General features: G+C 33.7%; 1 protein-coding gene across 3 annotated transcripts in view; it reads left to right on the top strand.

Moving 5' to 3' along the window:
* LOC129004991 (BAG domain-containing protein Samui-like) overlaps positions 1 to 18,177 on the top strand; it is a 45,632-nt gene extending 27,455 nt beyond the window's left edge. For all 3 annotated transcript variants that reach the window (XM_054433723.1, XM_054433725.1, XM_054433724.1), the window contains exon 2: positions 15,534 to 18,177. In XM_054433723.1, the coding sequence (XP_054289698.1) occupies positions 15,534 to 17,084 (1,551 nt within the window). In that variant the 3' untranslated portion in view covers positions 17,085 to 18,177. The remainder of the gene's footprint in view (positions 1 to 15,533) is intronic.
* Positions 18,178 to 18,399: the final 222 nt, after the last annotated feature.

Genomic DNA, 18,399 nt, shown 5'->3' with positions numbered 1-18,399 from the left:
GAAAATTCGGGATCACTTAAAATAATAAGGTCTAGTATTGTATCAGCTTCAGCAGTGTGATGCGTCGGGTCCAGTGGGAGTATCGTCATGTTGCAAGAGTCAAACATGTTTGTCAATTGTCTGCAGTAGTAACTTCCAGGTTTGAGTAAGTCACAGTTAAAGTCACCCATGATCAAGACACGACTGTAGCCTGGCATGAGGCGCAAGAGAGAATTTTCAAAGTCGGCCAGATGACCCACTCCCGGAGGGCGGTAACATGCCCCCAGGAGAAGAGCATCTGAACCACACAAACCAATTTCTAAAAAAATAAATTCGGGTTTCGCCAAGTACTCACCCGGGGACTCGCACAACTGCCTGGCTTGCAAACCATCTTTTACATAGACAGCGACGCCACCACCTATTTTTCCCAGGCGATCATTTCTGAAAATTGAATAGCCAGGCAGTGCAATCAATCCAGATGAAATACTTGGCTTCAACCAAGTTTCAGAAACTGCAATAATTTCGAAATTTTGAGGCCGAAATTTTATGTAGTTGTTAGACAGATAATTGTGGGCACTACCGCCACTGTTCAATTAAACACAAGTTATATAGTAGTGACTAACATTTGATGTAAATGACACCAAAACATTTTACGCTTTTCAAGAGGGACCTGTCTTGCTAGTCTGTAAATATCTAACTACAGTATCCATGAAAACATATCATTGGGTGTTTGATAGGTCAATGATAAACGTGTAGGATCTTCATCATGTGATTTACTGATAATGTAAAGTGTGCTGTACAGAATTAAATGTTATTGTTTTGCCAGTTTAAATAACTCATCTAATTCAGAGTAGTTGTATGATAAAGAATAATAACAATGTCTTGTGAGACTTATAAGGAAGTAGTGACATTGTTGATGGCTCATTAGTCACTACAATGTTTATGTGGGAGACACGTTTTGTGTGGGTACACACACAAACACACATACACACACGAGACAGCTGTACATGTTCCTTAACAGGTGAACTTTGTCGTGAATGACTCACCAGTTATCTAACATAGGAATGCGTTCAATCATACTCGTAGTTGTCAATTGTGATCTCATGCTACTCCAGTTTGTATTGTGATTCACCTCTTTGTTGTTTTTAATGAAAGAATACTAACTGTTTGTTTGGTTTTCGGTTTTGTTGTCAGTTTTATCTTGTTTGTTTGACTGGGTTAAAACATAGATAAGGCATTCTCCCTTATAGATTCAGCATCCTTAGTCCAGTTCATGTAGAGGGTCCTAAGTTTTTGTTTACTATTGTTGTTCAACAATAGACTTTTGGGAAACATGTAAGCCTGACCCATCAACCGCTTATTCAAATAAAAGATCTTGGTGAGAAATTCCTAGGAAAAGTTTTAGTTTTCAATAACCTCTCTTCGTAAGGGCAAGAATCTTAACTAAAGGCTTGTGTTTAACCACATTTAAAATATTAAATACACGCCAGGGGATTGTTTCATAATAAACTACAAGCTACAAGGTGTAACTTCTGATATACATTAGATTTGCATTGGGCGATCAGCTGATTTATTAATATAATTAGTTTGTAGTTTATTATGAAACAGGCCCCAGCTGTTAGATTTGTTTTGATTTAAATTGTTTGTTTACATTGACATTGTTTACTTTTCATTTAAGTTATTTTTTATTCTGCTACCCAGCTGATTGGACTAAACTGTAGTTTATTATATCAAACTAAGGGATACAGTTGAGTATTTTCTCTATATTCAATGGTGGGTGTAACTGGTTAGTGTAGATTTAAAGAACATATTACTCTCTTCTGTATCCTTGCTCCACTAGAAATCAGGGTTAAAGCAACTATTGTTAACGAAACAAATCAATCTATTTGTAGGCTAATGCTTGTCATCTAGTATTATAGCAAAAGAGAAGAGCACCAATTATAAACTCTACTTTGAATGCAAAACGCACGTGAAAACGGACTTCAGATATTACAGGAGGATGAGCAGTCTATTTGCACTATTCAAAGTCTGTGGTTTCAGTATCAAGAGTATTTCCTCAAATATTTATCGTAGTTTTTGGAACAGCTGAAGTTAGTTTTAAGATATTGTTTATGTCGATAAAACGATAAAAGTGCATGGATAACTTCTTTTATTCAGAGAAAGTTTTCCAAATTTAAACCATTATGTCAAAGAAGAATACATTTTCAAACTACCATTTTTCCTCCGTTTGAATTACTAAAGAGAAAAACTTACACTGTAAAATTGACACACTATTAACACTTGCAAGTGTTTAACCTTACATGGAATTCACAACAGTTTCACTACAGAAAAATCTACTTCTAGTGTACAAAGTTAATAAATATCTTAAAATTTTCAAAACTAGAACTTGTTTCCATAAACAGAATTATTCGGCGTTGATGCTTGGTTTAAATTTTCTTCTTGAATGTTTGTTTATGAAGGAAAAAACCTCCCCAGTTGAAACTGTGCCAAGTCATGCCAACCTTGTAGTCTGTAATTTTAGATACAGAATGTACTTTTCAGTGTCAGTACAGTAAGTAACGACGACAAGTGTCCTCGTTTGTGTTCACCTTTGATCAATTTATTTAAATAAGTTTGACAACCGTAAAACACGGAAAAGTTGTTAGTGTTCTGATACGGGTTTTCTATGTGAATGTGGTGTCTGGTGTCAGTAGGTAATGTAGAGTGTAATGTAGATGTTATCTGTGGTTTTAATTCTACTATCAATCAAGCAAGGGTTTGGAACTTATCTTTACCAAACAAGCAGAAACAAGGAGAATTTTCTATGGTAAAAAATAATGTTAAAATGTTTATAAAATATATTACCCTTCTATACGTGATGCATTTCTTTGAGATATTGGTAGGAACAGCTTTGTGATTAATCAGTTAAAATATTCAGGATTAGTTGTGGTCATATATTGTAGCTCCTAGAGTATTATGTTAAAATCAGCCCAAGTTGTTTAACACCATTTACTTTTGTGTATATATTTAAAAAATCTAATTTACCGGCTGAATATTGTGCTATAAGGTTAGGATTGGGTAAATTTTCCAATATCTTCATCATAAGCCAATATTATTCTGGGAGCAAAATAAATTTTTCCCATTATAGAAAGTTTCTGTGATAATTCATTGTTGTTAAAATCCCTATCCATTAATTTTCTATTAGCTGTTCTTGTTTCAACGCCGTTTGTGTTTTATAGTAAGAAGTCAAGTAACCATCTGTATGCAATTTGTTCCCTTAAGCTGTAACCAGTTTTAGAATGAAAATGAACATATTGGGATGATGTGAATTACTAATCTATCAGTCACATTCGCCAACTTTTTATTGATGCCTATCTGCAAGAATGGCTTAAAATAAACTATTGAACTTTAACCGTGGCTTTAGTTTTTCTGGATGAAATTTATAACTTTAAGCTCTAAACCTTAAAATTGTTTACCTTCAAAATTTGAACAATACAATTTGAATGATATTCATATTTTGGTAACAGAGACAGATAATTTGGATAAAATATAGCATACTTTATAGATACATGAATCCTTTGAAATTGGTTCAAAAACAGGGGTAACTTAGGTTATTTGGAAAAAATTTCATTCTTTCAGATACATACGGAACACGTTTTTCAGTTGGAGAAGATATTCTGCTCTTTTGAAGTGATGCTTTATTCCATCAAACAGTTGATGGATCCAGAAACTGTTAATCTTCATAACTTGAGGGGTTGGTTTCATTTTGTCGCTCTCTGATGGCTAATCAATGAGCCCCCTCTGGGCTCTAGCCTCTCCCTTCCTTTGTCCTTGAGTCTGCAATAGAAAATGAATTAATGTTGCTATCTAACAAATACCCCTACCGCAGCAAACCTGCAGACTAAGCAAATTTCCATTTGCCTGGCTGGATTTATATTAAAATATTCCCTAAAAGTTGTCAGATTTATTTCCTATTTAAATAACATTAATTGAGTACTTAGATTTGCTGCTACAAGGAAGATATTGAGGTTTGTTTTTTTATTGAAATGCTGATAGCTGAGTATAAAATAAACATTTCCAAATTTTATTAAAATATATCCATTAACAAACAAACTACACCAGTTTATTTATTCTCCATAAAAATAACATGGGAATTTTATGTTTACATTTTTTTTAATTATTTCCTTAACCGTTGGGCATAGGCCTACAACAATGCTTCATTATACAAAATTATTTTTTTAAGCTCTACAAAATGGTTTAGAGAAAAATTATAAAGTTTTGTGTTTTTAGGGTCAAAAATAAATAATTTTTTACCTCATAAAACCCCCATAAGCCCCTGTTCCCATAGTCCGATCATGCTGGTTCAAGAACTCGTTCCAATAAACGTAGGTTTACACGTTTGTACCAAATTTAATAAAAATCTGATCATTTTTGCTTGAGTTATCGCTCTAACGGACATATATATATATATATATATATATGAGTTTGAACAGATTGTGTTTTTGGCCCCTGGGGACCTTAAAAAAAAAATAAAAAATCGGTCCCGTGTCTAGGTCTTACCATGAGACCTACGGTAATAGCTTATTCCCTATATGGGAAATTCGCTAAAAGGTCACGAAGTAAAAAGACCAGTGTTCGGACCATTCCCTTTCAAAAGGAAAAAAATTGCGTAAAAACAAGCAAAATAAAAAAAATATTCTTGGTAATTTGGGGTAGTCTACTTGAATGTGTTTTTTAGGTAGATTTAAAGTTTTTAAATAACACGATCTATTGATTAGCATTGTAATTGGTTACTGCAAGTTGACTTTTCTTCCTCTGGTAAAATATTACTGTAGCATGTTTGGGGTGTTATCCATATCCGATCACAATCTATGTCCGATGTTTTTTTATCTTATTATTTCAGAATAAGTCTGACTGTGTGGTTAAGGAACCAAAGGACAATATACTAGTTTTCTTTTCAGCAATGATTTTAAATTTAGCAACATGACCTATATATAAAGGGACTAGATAAAGCATATAGACATACTGTAAAATTATCTTCAACCTATCCATAAGGATTGCAAATCTTCCAATGAGTGTAATTTGTAGTGGCATTGTTCTATACTCAAATATTTTTACTTAAGTCTACTTACACTGGAAAATACCGTAGTAAAAAAAAATAAATGCTTAATCCTGTTTATCAAAATGCAGAGTAAATGTGATGTAATAGTGTAGATTGGGTTAAACTAATTATTATTTTACGATAGAGAATAACTTCAAAAAATAACCACCCTCTACTTTTATTTACATGAAAATCTGTTTTGTCATTGAGGGTTTTTATTTTTGTTACTCCAAGGGTTAGCTATAATACTTTTTTCCCCTACATTTTTATATTGACTTGAGGAAGTTTAATTACATTGTTTAGATGAAAAGTTTTGGTTAGGCTTATTTAGATTATTTTTGTATGCTCGGTGCATAAGCTTTAGTAATCGCTTTATATTTATGGGAAACCCATTGCTAACAACTACTTTTCACTATGACTCCGTCTCATGCAGTAGTGCAGGAAGAACACATGTTGGCGGAGCTCCAGCGAGCTAAAAATGACAACCGGCGCCTCGGACTTTCCCCTCCGCGAGGTTATATTGTCTCTACCGAGGTTGACAGGCTGCATAGCATGCTATGTAGCTGGTTCTTATAGCAGATAGCTTGGTAGTTGAGTGGACATAGCTGCTCAGTTAGTAATTAGAACGTCGTTGATTCAAATCTGTGAAGTCAAGCTTTTTGGTGGTTTGAAACTGGAACCTGCTACCCTTGATAATTTTGGGTTTAAATAAAACCAACTAAGACTTTGTGTAAATGGTTAAAATAGTATTTTATATAATGTTTATAATGATAATAAGAATTTTTTTTAAGCACCTACGACATACAACGATGGTCAAGATTCGGCTGTCGAGCTGGCATAGTGAACATACAATATTTCCTTAATAATAATGTACTCACTGAGCTATTGACAAACACCAAATGTAAGCAACCTTATTTAGCCAAAGGAGTTTTAATTTTAATTTCTTCAGAGGTTTGCTGTAGACTGCTCATACTTCTATTGATGCTTTTAATTTGGGTTTAATATTAATGGTCGTGGATAAGAAACAACTGATTTTAGTCATTGACAACAGTAAACATTGTCTTCAAAATTTAAAAGTTCTCAGTGCGTAATATGTCAACAAAATGTCATGCTATACTCCTTTTTCCTAAAAATACTCATTACATTCAATCATATGGTATTTCTTTGTAAAAAAACCCCCTTAATAAAGAAGCATTAGCATAGACTAACAGTTTTATCTATGGTATTAGCGGTATTAGTCTTTCAAAAGAAGTGGTCTAGAATGTTTTGTTTCTCTAATAAATAAACACTGCAACTTATTCTTCAATCTCTACTAACAAGAGTGAAATTACCCACACATTTTCACTAGAAATAATAGTCACATAACCCCTTATGCAACAAACAATGTTTGTAAAGATTGTCAAAAAGATTTCCTTATTTGCATCAAGGAAAAGATTAGACATATCATCGGGCTTCTGCATTGCAAACATTCACAGTTCTTGGTAGCACAAACAAAGCTAAAACTCAACAAGGACTAATGATTGTGGAAGATCCAAGTCAGTTTACATGCAGGATATGACTTCAGATGATTCTAGACCTTGCGGCAACTAGACATAAAGACCAAAGTGGCTTTCTGAATATTAAATTGCTCCTTGCGACCTCACTTAGAAGACACCTGCATAAATGTTAATTAATGCCTGAGCAGAAAGATAAATAAATATCCTTGCTGCAGCACACCTGCAAATAGGCAAATTTCCATTTACGGGATTAGATTTTTACAAAAAGCTTTCTTTAAACATGTCAGACCTTTTCCTATTTAAATAACATTAGATATAGAGTACATAGATTTGCTGCTATAGGGGAGGTAATAAAGTGGAGGTTTTATTGGAATATTATTACCTTAGTATGAAATAAATAACTTTGATAAAAATATATCAATATCAAGAAAATTACAATCGTTTACAGTTTTTTGGAATATACTCCAAAACCATTAAGCCTACAAAAATGCTGCAATACCTATACTAAATTATTTGTTTGTTTAAGTTCGACGAAAAATTAGAGAAAGAAAATGAGAAATTTTATGTTTCGAGGCTTATAAAATTGGGAAACCCTATTTTCCCCATACAATGCTGTTTCCATACTTCGATCATGCTGGTTCACAAATTCGCTGTAACAAAATAAGGTTTGCACATAGGCACCAAATTTCATCAAAATTATATGTTTTTTATCATGTTAACAGACGTACACTTATGTAATATATGAATTTGAACAGATGGTGTTTTTGACCTCTGAGGACATAAAAACTAATAAAAAGCCAAAATCGCTCCTGTCTTGGGTCGAGGTCTTACTATGAGACCCACGGTGATAGCTTATTCCCTATAGGAGAAATTTGTTAATAGCTGATACTATGTATGTTCTTGGATAACACTGTAGAAGAGACATAAGAAATAACAGTCCTTGTCATAATTGTCTACCACTCACACCACCAGAAAGCAGCACTGACAATGCGACAGAGCAAAGAGGTCAAGGTCCCTCGGGGGCTTTCCAGAACTATTTTCGGTTCCTCTGATTTTATCTCTGTCCCAACACATCATATGGTAATACATCTTCAATCCTTCCTTCATACAACCATCCACTTTTGGTTACTGAAATAGACATCAAATCTGTACAAACCAGTTGTTACAAATTTTTATTTTCAAATGACAGTTGAATGTGCAACGCACATATTGTGTATTTATATTGTTTACCTCACTTTTTAGCTGATGGTTGCTGTAACTTATAAAGGTGCTTTAGTTTACAGTTAGTTGTACCTTTTTTCTGGCTTGGCTAAAAAGTTGGTATATTTGACGGAAACGAGTAATTAAACTCAGTACACTCCGCCGTTAGCTCAATTAACTTTGTTTATTTCAATTACTGGTTACAGCAGTAACATGGAAATGGTCAAAGATGCCCGCAGAAAACCTGCAAACTAAGCGGATTTCCGTTCATATGATTGGATTTTGACAAAAATTATTCATTAAAATTTGTCAGATTTTATTCTCTATTTAAATCAAGTTAGATTTAACAAGTACTCAAGTTTGCTGCTATAGGGAAAGTGAAAATGTTTTATTTTTTCCTACCTGGTGATTGTAATAAAAACTGGGCATTTTTATGTTTTTATATTAGCACTAGCAGTTACCCGGCACGGGTTGCTGCGCTTAACAACAAAAGATAAAAATATTAAGGCATTGACGTCCCTTTTATTGTTTATAATACTTTAATAAAGGTTTTAATGTTTACATATTTAACATTGGAGAATTTAAACGTTGTTGAGTGCACAGGTGTGCTGCGATTGGGGTTTAATATATTTGGAATTTTTCAAAAGTAAAATTGTTTTCTGTGCTGCACTCTGTGAAAAAATTGTGGCCTTATTTCAAATTATAGCTAATACAGCATGTTGTGACTATTCAACCTAAAAAACAGTTGCCAGGTAACAGATAGTCATATTTATTTGTAAACATTGTAGTTCAAAAAGTCTGACATTGGTCCACTTAAAACCCTCTGGGGCGGAGCCCTTTTAACGGATCTGCACCAAACTTCACACAAACCATCCTTGAAATAATCAAATCAAATCAAATCTTTATTGCCAGAACATTTTACAATGCATAGAAGTGTCAACTAGTAATAATAAATATAACCCTTTTTCATGAACTGGTCATGCTGTTTCGTGAACTCGTTCAATTGCATTTAGCCCTACAAGTTTATGCCAAATTTCATCAAAATTACTCAAGATAACACATTACAAATAGTATTTTTGGCCTCTGGGGACAATATAATATGGAAAGTAAATCCGTCCCATATGAGACCTACTAAGGGTTCAGCTTCTAAGGGGGGATAGCTTATTCCTTATGGGAAATTCTCAAGAAGGTTCACAGAAGTTTTTACTAGATCCACTTCTTTTGTAACAATAAATACCCCCGCCGCAGCAAACCTGCAGTCTAAGCAAATTTTTATTTGCCTGATTGAATTTACTCTGAATATCTCCTTTAAAATATTCATTTATTCCCTATTTAAATAGCATTAGTTAAACGAATACTTCAGTTTCCTGCAACAGGGAGGGTAAAAAGGTGTTTTTATAAAATGTTAATAGTTTAGTATGAAATAAATGCATTTTTCAAATTTGATCAAAATATGTTCATAAACAAGCAAACTAAAACAGTTTATACTTATTCTCCATAAGAATAACATGGGAATTTTTTATTTAAAATTTTTAGAATTTTCTCCGTAAATATTAGAAGCAAAACAAAGCTTCAATATACTAAATTATTTGTTTTTTTAGCTCTTCAAAACGGTTTATAAAGAAACTGCGAAATTTTATGTTTTTAGTGTAAAAATGGGAAAAACCAATTGTTACCCCATAAACCCCTTCATAAACCCCCATTCCCATTGTGCGGTCATGCTGGTTCGCCAACTCGTTCTAATAAATGTAGGTTTACATGCTTATACCAAATTTCATCAAAATCGGATCATTTTTGTTCGAGTTATCGTGCTAACGGACGAATTTGAATGAATTTGAACGATGGTGTTTTTGGCCTCTCTCTTGGGACCTCAAAACGAAAAAGTAAATCGGTTCCAAAGCCAGGTTTTACCATGACTACTACGGTCAATAGCTTATTTCCTATATGAGAAATTCGCTAAAATGAGACAATCTGCTTAATATAAATGTTTTATATATAAGTATTACCATAGGTTGGTAAGACTTAGGCCCGGGACCGATTTACTTTTTCATTTTGATGTCCCCAGAGGCCAAAAACACCATTCATTCAAATTATTATATATGTATATATATATATATATAGATTTATATATATATATATATATATATATATATATATATATATATATATATATGTGTGTGTGTGTGTGTGTGTGTCCGTAAACACGATAAATAATTAATTTAATTTTAATTTTAATTTAATTAATTAGTAATTTTTATCCGATTTTGATGAAATTTGGTTTGAAGGTGTAAGGCAGGATAAACTTGAATGAGTTCGTGATCCAGCATGATCGGACCATGGGAACAGGGTTTTATGGGGTAAATATTGGTTTTTCTCATTTTTGACCCTCAAAACATAAAATTTCCCAATTTTTCTATAAACCTTCTTGAAGAGCTTAAAAAAACAAACAATTCAGTATATCAAAGTGTTTTCATACGGTTATTAGTTACGGAGAAAACTAAAAAAATTGTAAATTTAAAATTCCCATGTTATTCTTATGGAGGATATTGTAAAATGTTGTAGTTTGCGTGTTTATGGATATATTTTGATCAAACTTGGCAAATATTGATTTTGTACTAAGCTATAATTATTTTACTTTAAAAACACACTTCCTTGTAGCAGCAAACCTATGTACTCGTTACACCTAATGTTATTTTTTCAAATTTATTTATTTATTTCCCAACGGATTGCACCTTTTTACAAAATATGTGTATACAATATGAGATGGCATTTGCAATAGTACTAACTAGAAAAGTAATAACAATGGTAATTTAAATAGATCAATTGAAAATCAATTCAGCCAAATGGAAATTCGCTTAAACGGCAGGTTTGCTGCGGCGGGGGTATTTTGTTTTGTTAAATTAATATCAGTTTATTAATAAACTCAAAGCACTGAAGATGTCGTAGGTTGGATTAAAAGTAGGCTATGCCAACTTGCACTTATCAAAATAGAATAAAATAGTTAGGGTATTAGTTTTAATGTTTTGTAGGGTAGGGTAATTTATGTTTGCTGCTTTACCTCTGTTGGTATCACTGTTACATCACATACACACACACACACCGACACCATCACACTCGCGATCGCGACGCGATTTTGGCGCAAATCATTGCTTCTGCTTCATTGCCTTGCTTCACCGCAATACCGCATGCTGCCAGGCAGCTGTTAGTTGTTGTTAGTGTTGTTGGCCTTGAAGCGTTGAAGCTAGCTTTTTACTTCAAGCCTTCAAGGTGGAGTCTGGACTGGAGTTCTGTTCTGTTCTTGCTTGCCATTATAGTTTGTGTTGTGATGTGTTCTTTAAGTGTTGTAATAAATTCAAAGAAATGGTGATACACAATACATATTTTATTTATCTGGTTTTTGGTACGTTTCTATGTTCTCTATATATCTTTCATTTGAATAAGTTGTAGATTTTATCTGCTAGTTAGTGGAACATTCTAGGCGAGGATGAGACCCAATTTGTGTACGTTTTTGTGTACCTATAGGTTAAAAAGTGGTTAGCCATTGCCAATTAGCCTATCTAACTAAGCTACATTACAGTTAACTAAGCTGGCATCACAGCATTATAGATAAGTTACCTTTAGGTAACTTATCTATATTATGTGCTGGCATGCTCTTCAAGGCCTCTGATAAAACAGTGGGCATGGGTAAAGACTAGGCATAGTTATCGTAACTTAACCTAATTTTAGATTTGGTTACAATTCCGCGATATCGGTAGGGTTTACCTTTCTGGTAAAACTATCGACCTCTAGTCAACGTTCTAAAAATAAATTTTTTTCCCAAAATGTTTGTTTTTTAGTGCTGATTCCAAAAATTATATTCATTTTTTTGCGGAAACGTCCCGTTTTCCCGGAAAATGGGAAAAACGGGAAAAATCTTTTTTTGCCCGAAACCCATGTTGTGGGTACTCAAATTGTGCGGAATTTCCTCCTGAACAAGAATATGTAATCTTTATTACGATCGGACCACTATTAAGTAAAATATCACCGGAAAAGCGGCCGCTGGCTAACTTACTTATACTGTTGCATAGCGCTAGCATTGCTGGTGACTCTAAGCCGTTGTAGAATGCGGGCTTTATTTTGGGTTAGGATTAGTTGGGTTAGGTTAGGTTAGTCCGATCGTAATAAAAATTAAATTTTCTTGTTCAGGAGGAAATTCCGCACAATTTGAGTACCCACAACATGGGTTTTGGGCAAAAAAAGATTTTTCCCATTTTCCGGGAAAACGGGACGTGTCCGCAAAAATGAATAGGGCCTATCATTTTTTAAATCAGCACTAAAAAACAAACATTTTGAAAAAAAAATTTTTTTGAACGTTGTTTGGAGGTTGATAGTTTTACCCAGTTGCTTAACTGGGCTATGCTACTTGATTGAAAATATTGATTCGATTAACACTCCGAGTGTTATATGTCGCTGCAGCGACTCACAAACACTGTTTACGGCGAAGGCTCTATGACTGACAAAATCGGATTGAACTGGATCGAGTTAGGTATCGTTTTATTTGACAGATTCAGAGCTTTCTCCGGAGGTCTGTCTCTAAGCGCTATTCATTTTAGTTCCAAAAATATTGTAGCAGACAGCTGACGTGCGTATTTGTAAACAGCTTGGTTAACCTCAGACCGATGACTGATGTGTTTTATTACGTTTATCATTGTTTTAGTGTTAAAAATCAAAAGTAGTGATATACGTAGTGCATTATTTAAGAAGATTTAAGTGATTTTGAAGGGCTGGTTGATGATCCTGAAGAAGCAGGTAGTGATATTGATGTAAATTATCAGCCAGATTCCTAGCTATGGTTAGGCTATGCATTCTTAGCTAAACGCTATGTACTGAAATCTGTTTTTTGCCCATAACTTAAGTAGGTATTTATTTGCAAATCTACTTCCTTATATTATTATATATTTGTAATCCTCATAAAATTTAGAACAAAGTGGCTATTTTCAAATATTTATATGCCTATAATTTATACAATTTCATTGAGCGCAAACTTATTTTTTTTTTTTTTAATTTTCCAAAATTTTTTTTACCTAAAAATTTTTTTTTAAACAAATGTTCCTTATGTTCTATGTATAATATTGAAGCCCATGATTTTCCAAACAAAATGGTATACCTTTAGAATAGTATAATTAACATTGTTTTCAAGCTTCTCAGATCCGTTTTAATAAAACCTTGCAAATGAGCAAAAAATATGCAGACATTAAGGCCAAAACAAGGGACACTCGGAGGGTTAACTTAGTATATCTTAACTTAAACATTAATTCAGTTTTTTTATTATCTGCAAGTTTGGTTAGGCTAACAGTTTCATTTTTATACTTGATAGGCTAATTGATAACTTATGCTTAGGCTAGTTAAAAAAAAAAAATCTAATAAAGGTTTTTCTAAATAAAATCGATATTTTTCAATCGAAAGTAGGCCTAGCCTAATTTAGCGCAGTTAAGAAACTGTACCCATATCAGTAGGCCTACACCTAAAAACCGATTTCGCAATAAGTTAGGGCCTAATTGAATAAGTAAAACTTGTGCTTAGGCCTAAGCCTACCTATCCAAATTTATGGTCACATCATTTGTTACTATCCCATAGCCCAGTTTCTGAAAATTACGGTACTAAGTTAAGGTGAATAAGGTTTTGATGGGTACAGTTCCGCAGAGACTGCGATATTGGATAAATAACGATAAATATGGATTTTTGATTTTTATCTGATTCAATATAACTTAACTTAGGCTAGCCTACGTTATTGATTAGCCTACAATTTTCTTATATTTAATAAACTAAGTGTATCAAACCAAAAACAAAATATATTTTATGAAAAGTATGTAACAAAATAAATACAGTAGGCTATTAATGATGAAGAAACAAAGAAATACTAAAATGACCTTCAAACAAGGGTTTAATATTGATACATGGTAACCACATATAGAAATAAGAAATTCAAGGTTTCTTTTATTTTTATTCTCAAATGTCTAAGAAAAAACGAAGGAAATGTTAAATTAACATGTTGTTTTTAGTTAATTTAAGCCTAGGCTATATCATAAGTTATATGGTAAAATGTTCAATATAATACGATATTAATATTGAACCGCATAAATATTGATGTATAGGCTACAGTATGTAAATAGGTGATATTTATTATTTTTCATCAGATAATACTTGGCAGGTTCTCTGTAGAACTGTACCCGTGTTGGTAAGCTTAAGCATAAAGTTCCATCACTGTTATAACTTGTTTTTTTTTAGTACTCGCTGTTGCTTGTAAGTTTTGTGGTGTAGGCCTAGTCTCAGAGCTTAAATCCTCTAGGGCAGACTTTTGTTTTTAAAACCTTCTTATATGAAGTAGCTCATTAAGTTATGCTGTATAGGCTAGGTACCTTAAATAGTCTACAGCTGATTGCTCATCTCAAGGTCATATTGATTGAACTTCAGTCAGTCTACCTATACTGTAAGCTCTAAGGCTATTGATTTCTGCCCCCCCCCCCTCCCCACCAAACGACTTTCACTGCAGAAGTACCGGTAGGGCTAACTTAAGTTTTTCAGTTGAGATTGTCATTCAGAAGCGAGAAGAATTTTTATTCACTGATTTATTAAGTTAGATTGACATTTAACACACAACATGTTTGACATTTTGTTGTTGTTGCTATTTAACACAAAAACTGTTTTGGTTGTTAACATAAATTTATCTAATGTTTAAGTTACCGGTATGCCTTTCTCTTATATATTTTGGTTTTAAAAATATTATATTATATTATATTAATAAAGAAATCATACTAACTCAGTACCCTAAAATTATTTTTATTTATTTATTTTTTAATTTCAATATTGAATTTATAAGGGAGGAAGACTGTCATGAAATTATGAAATTATTTTTATTTATTTATTTATTTTTTTTTTATTTTAAAATTTCAATACCGGTATTGAATTTATAAGGGAGGAAGACTGTCATGTGTTACTGTTTTAATTTAGCCATATGATAATAGTTGTTTTCTTGTTGCTATGTTTTTGTTTTTAAGTTCACCTTATTAAAAGTTTTGTTCTAAAATAAAATTGATTGTTCTATTTAATATAATTGATGAGAAGTAAATACAAAAGAGTTTTAAAAAATAAAAATAATTTCAGGGTACTGAGTTAGTATGATTAATTTATTATTTATAATAGTAGCCCTTTACCCAAACAATTGTATATTATATTAATATTTTAATAATAATAATAATAGGCTTTGAAACTTAATGATGTTGATGACTAATCGTAAATATATAGGTTAGGCATATCCATATTTTTTTAAATTATCAGATGATAAACCAACTTCTTATCTGTTGTCAATAAAATGTCATGTCATTTAGGCGTATAGACTAATAATGTTTTTAAAAAAAAACAATTAGTTTAGAGTTATGCATATTGAATACTGAATAGTATTGAATGTGTGACTGTGTTTTGTCAACAGCTATAAATGTATAAACCTTGCAGAGGATTATAACAGTTAAAAAACATTGTTCTTTTAAAAAGTTAAGTTGTCATGCGAACTGATGATAAGTATAGGCCTACTTGTTCGGTAGCCTACCTAACTATTGATATAATATATTTATATAAATAATATAACAGGAAATTAACATAAATTAGCATCACAAATATAGCCATACGTATAGTACAATATCATTAGCTGTGAACGTGTTAACTTTGTTCCACTGAACTGATGTTTGAAAAAACAACTGTTGGCCTATTAGCTATTTAATGTATTTTCTTGTCTGTTCCAGGCCGCTCATTTTTTTGAAGACCCACTATCGTCTAGAGGTCGCCCTGACATCCGTTCTCATTTAGAAGATCTCGCTCAAAGACATCCAGAACTTGCTGACCATCTGCGCTATCCTGCCTGGACTGACGAGCAGCCCAAGACAAATACTTGGGGCCGGAAGCGACGGGGGTCGGAAGAAACTGACGAGGCAAGTAAACAACAAAACAAAGAGGATAACAACGACTCTCTGCGAGGAAGAGCAAAGGAGAACCTAAGGAACACTGTTCCTGATATGGGACAGAAGCAACAACAAGCAGAGGAAAAAGAATCTCGTGGACAACGATCTTGGTCAGCACCGCCGCCTGATAACCGTAACGAAAAGCCTCGTTTTGTTTCTAAAATCGAAATCAACCCAGTGAATCCTGACGCAAAGCCACAGCTGCAAACACAACCACAACAGAGTTCGAGTACAGGTGATGCAACTAAGCCACCAATGGCTCCACCGAAACCACAACCTCAGCCCCAGGCTAACCAGCAACCACAGCATAAAAGCTCAACAGTTAGACACATCCCGATCTTTGTAGAAGGACGAGACGAGCCTCTGTTACCAAAAGTGGAGCCTGAGGTCACCCAACACGCTGCTCCTCAACAACACTACGCACCACCACAGACCCATTATCAACAACCACCGAGAAAACAGACTCCGCCAAGATTTGACCAGAACCCACCTCATTTCGAACAACAAGTTCCGATTCAAACCAGGTTTGAAACAGAAGTACCCATCCAAAGGTTTGAAAAACAGGTGCCTGTTCAGTCACGCGAGAAAGAAGTTCCAGGCCAAAGATTTGAGAAGGAAGTACCGATACAGACAAGGTATGAGCATCATCAACAGCAGCATCCACAACAACAGCAGCATCATCCACAACAACAGCATCATCCTCAACAACATCAGCATCATCCACAACAACAGCATCATCCTCAACAACCACAGCATCATCCACAACAACAAACACAACCTGAGCCTCAACAACCTCCAGTCAACCCCAACGATCCGCTATACAGGGTCGAGTGTGTTCAGAAAGAAGTAGAAGAGTTAAAAACAAAAATTGACAACTTTAATGGCACCTCGAGGAAAGACAAGGAGTACATTTATCTCGATGAGCTGCTCACAAGAAATCTGATTAAACTTGACAATATAGAGACAGAAGGCCGCGACGAAGTTAGAGCTGCGAGGAAGAACATGATCAAGACCATTGAGAAATATATTAGTGCCCTTGAAAATAAAGTTTCTTTGCCTGGCGGAAATGAAGAAAAAATGCAGTCGGAGGGCGAGAAATCAGAAGCCATGGAAGCTGAACAGTTGAGCCAAGGTGTTGATAACATTGGTGGCAATGGCGATGGAAGCCAGCCTAAAACTGAGCAAGATCAAAAAGGAGAAAACTCCATGGAAATTGAACAGGAGAAACCCAAAGGTGAAGCAGCACCGAGTGGGAATGAACAACCCTCGTCTGGAGAGAATAAGGAAGGCTCCAGTGAAAGAGAGTCTTACGAAGCAGAGAATAAAGCCGCGTAAATAATCTCGAGTGAATGTGTAATTTAAGTTGTTTATTTAAAACAGTATTCCTGAAGTTTTTTTAAGTAACTGTGTGTGAGTCACGCAAGTGTTTTTGTAAACGCTTTGGTTTTTACAATTAATTTAAAGTGTAGTCAAAGTTGTGCTGTACATTTTTGTTCATAAAGAGTTTTAGTTTTTGTACAGTTGTTAACGGCTAGAGACTGACTTTGTTTTCTGTACTTTTCTAAGACTGACTCGATAGTTTGGTTTAAAACTTCTAAGTTATTTTATTAATTGAGTTTTTTAATAAGTTCCCAGTGAATATGTACACAGTTCCTTCACTCGAGAAGTGTGTTTTGGCTGAAAGATGTCGCTTTTATAGCTATTTTATCGCAATAATAATACTGTACCGGTAAGTCTTGGAGTAGTATAGGTAAATATTTTGTGATAAAATTAAATGCCTTCAGTTTATATTATGCAGCACTCATAGATTTTAAATCGAGTTGCTGCATCCTATAGCTAGTCTAAATAGCTTAGGTGTAAAAGATGTAGGCCTAGAATGAATTTAGATTTGCACATTTTATAAATAAATCCTTGTTCGATAGCTTTTGATCCATATTCATAACCATTTGTGCCATCCAAATATAACTATACCGGTAGTGTATCTTGTAGAATCAATGCAATATTATCATAAGATTGGGAATTCAAAGTTGGCATCATTGTAAGCCGTACTGGTAATTATGTTCAAACTGAATCTTTTTTCTATGTTGAAATTTTAATTTATACAATTATTGTGGTTAAGCACAGCTGTGAACAGGCCAGTAAAAATTCAAGCAGCTCTTCCATTGTCATATGATGAATAAGAATTAGCCTGATATTTATTATCTACACTATAGTAGGGGGTTTTCTCTTTTTGAACACAATACACGTGTAACTCGACTGAGTATTAAAATTGGCAGCTTTTAACTTACTACAATATTAAAGAACCGTCCATAATATTTGTAGGTTTTACAAAATTGTATAGAGCAGTCGGCAATATTTTCTGTATTTTAAAATTAATCTCACTTCTTGAATGTACAAATTTAATAAAGTTGTATTTTATGTATCTCAACTATTTTATTCTTTATTTCTCATCCTGTGTATCTCCTCTAGGGTTTGTTTAGGTCTAGTTACTGGTATTTGCTTGCAGATGTGATACCAATCTCTCCTGTCCAAATAATATCTTAGTAAATTCCAAAGTAAGTTTGATTATTCTGGCTAAATTTTATAAATGGCCCAACAAAAACAGCTGATTTGGTCAGTAATAAAGTTACTCCGGTCAATTTTTTCTGAA

This window comes from Macrosteles quadrilineatus, unplaced genomic scaffold (assembly GCF_028750875.1).
Source record: "Macrosteles quadrilineatus isolate MER2022 unplaced genomic scaffold, UCM_ALF_1.0 Scaffold_14__1_contigs__length_3811126, whole genome shotgun sequence".
Classification (NCBI taxonomy): domain Eukaryota; kingdom Metazoa; phylum Arthropoda; class Insecta; order Hemiptera; family Cicadellidae; genus Macrosteles; species Macrosteles quadrilineatus.
Note: the sequence above shows the minus strand (reverse complement) of the source record. Positions and strands in the feature narration are given on the sequence as shown.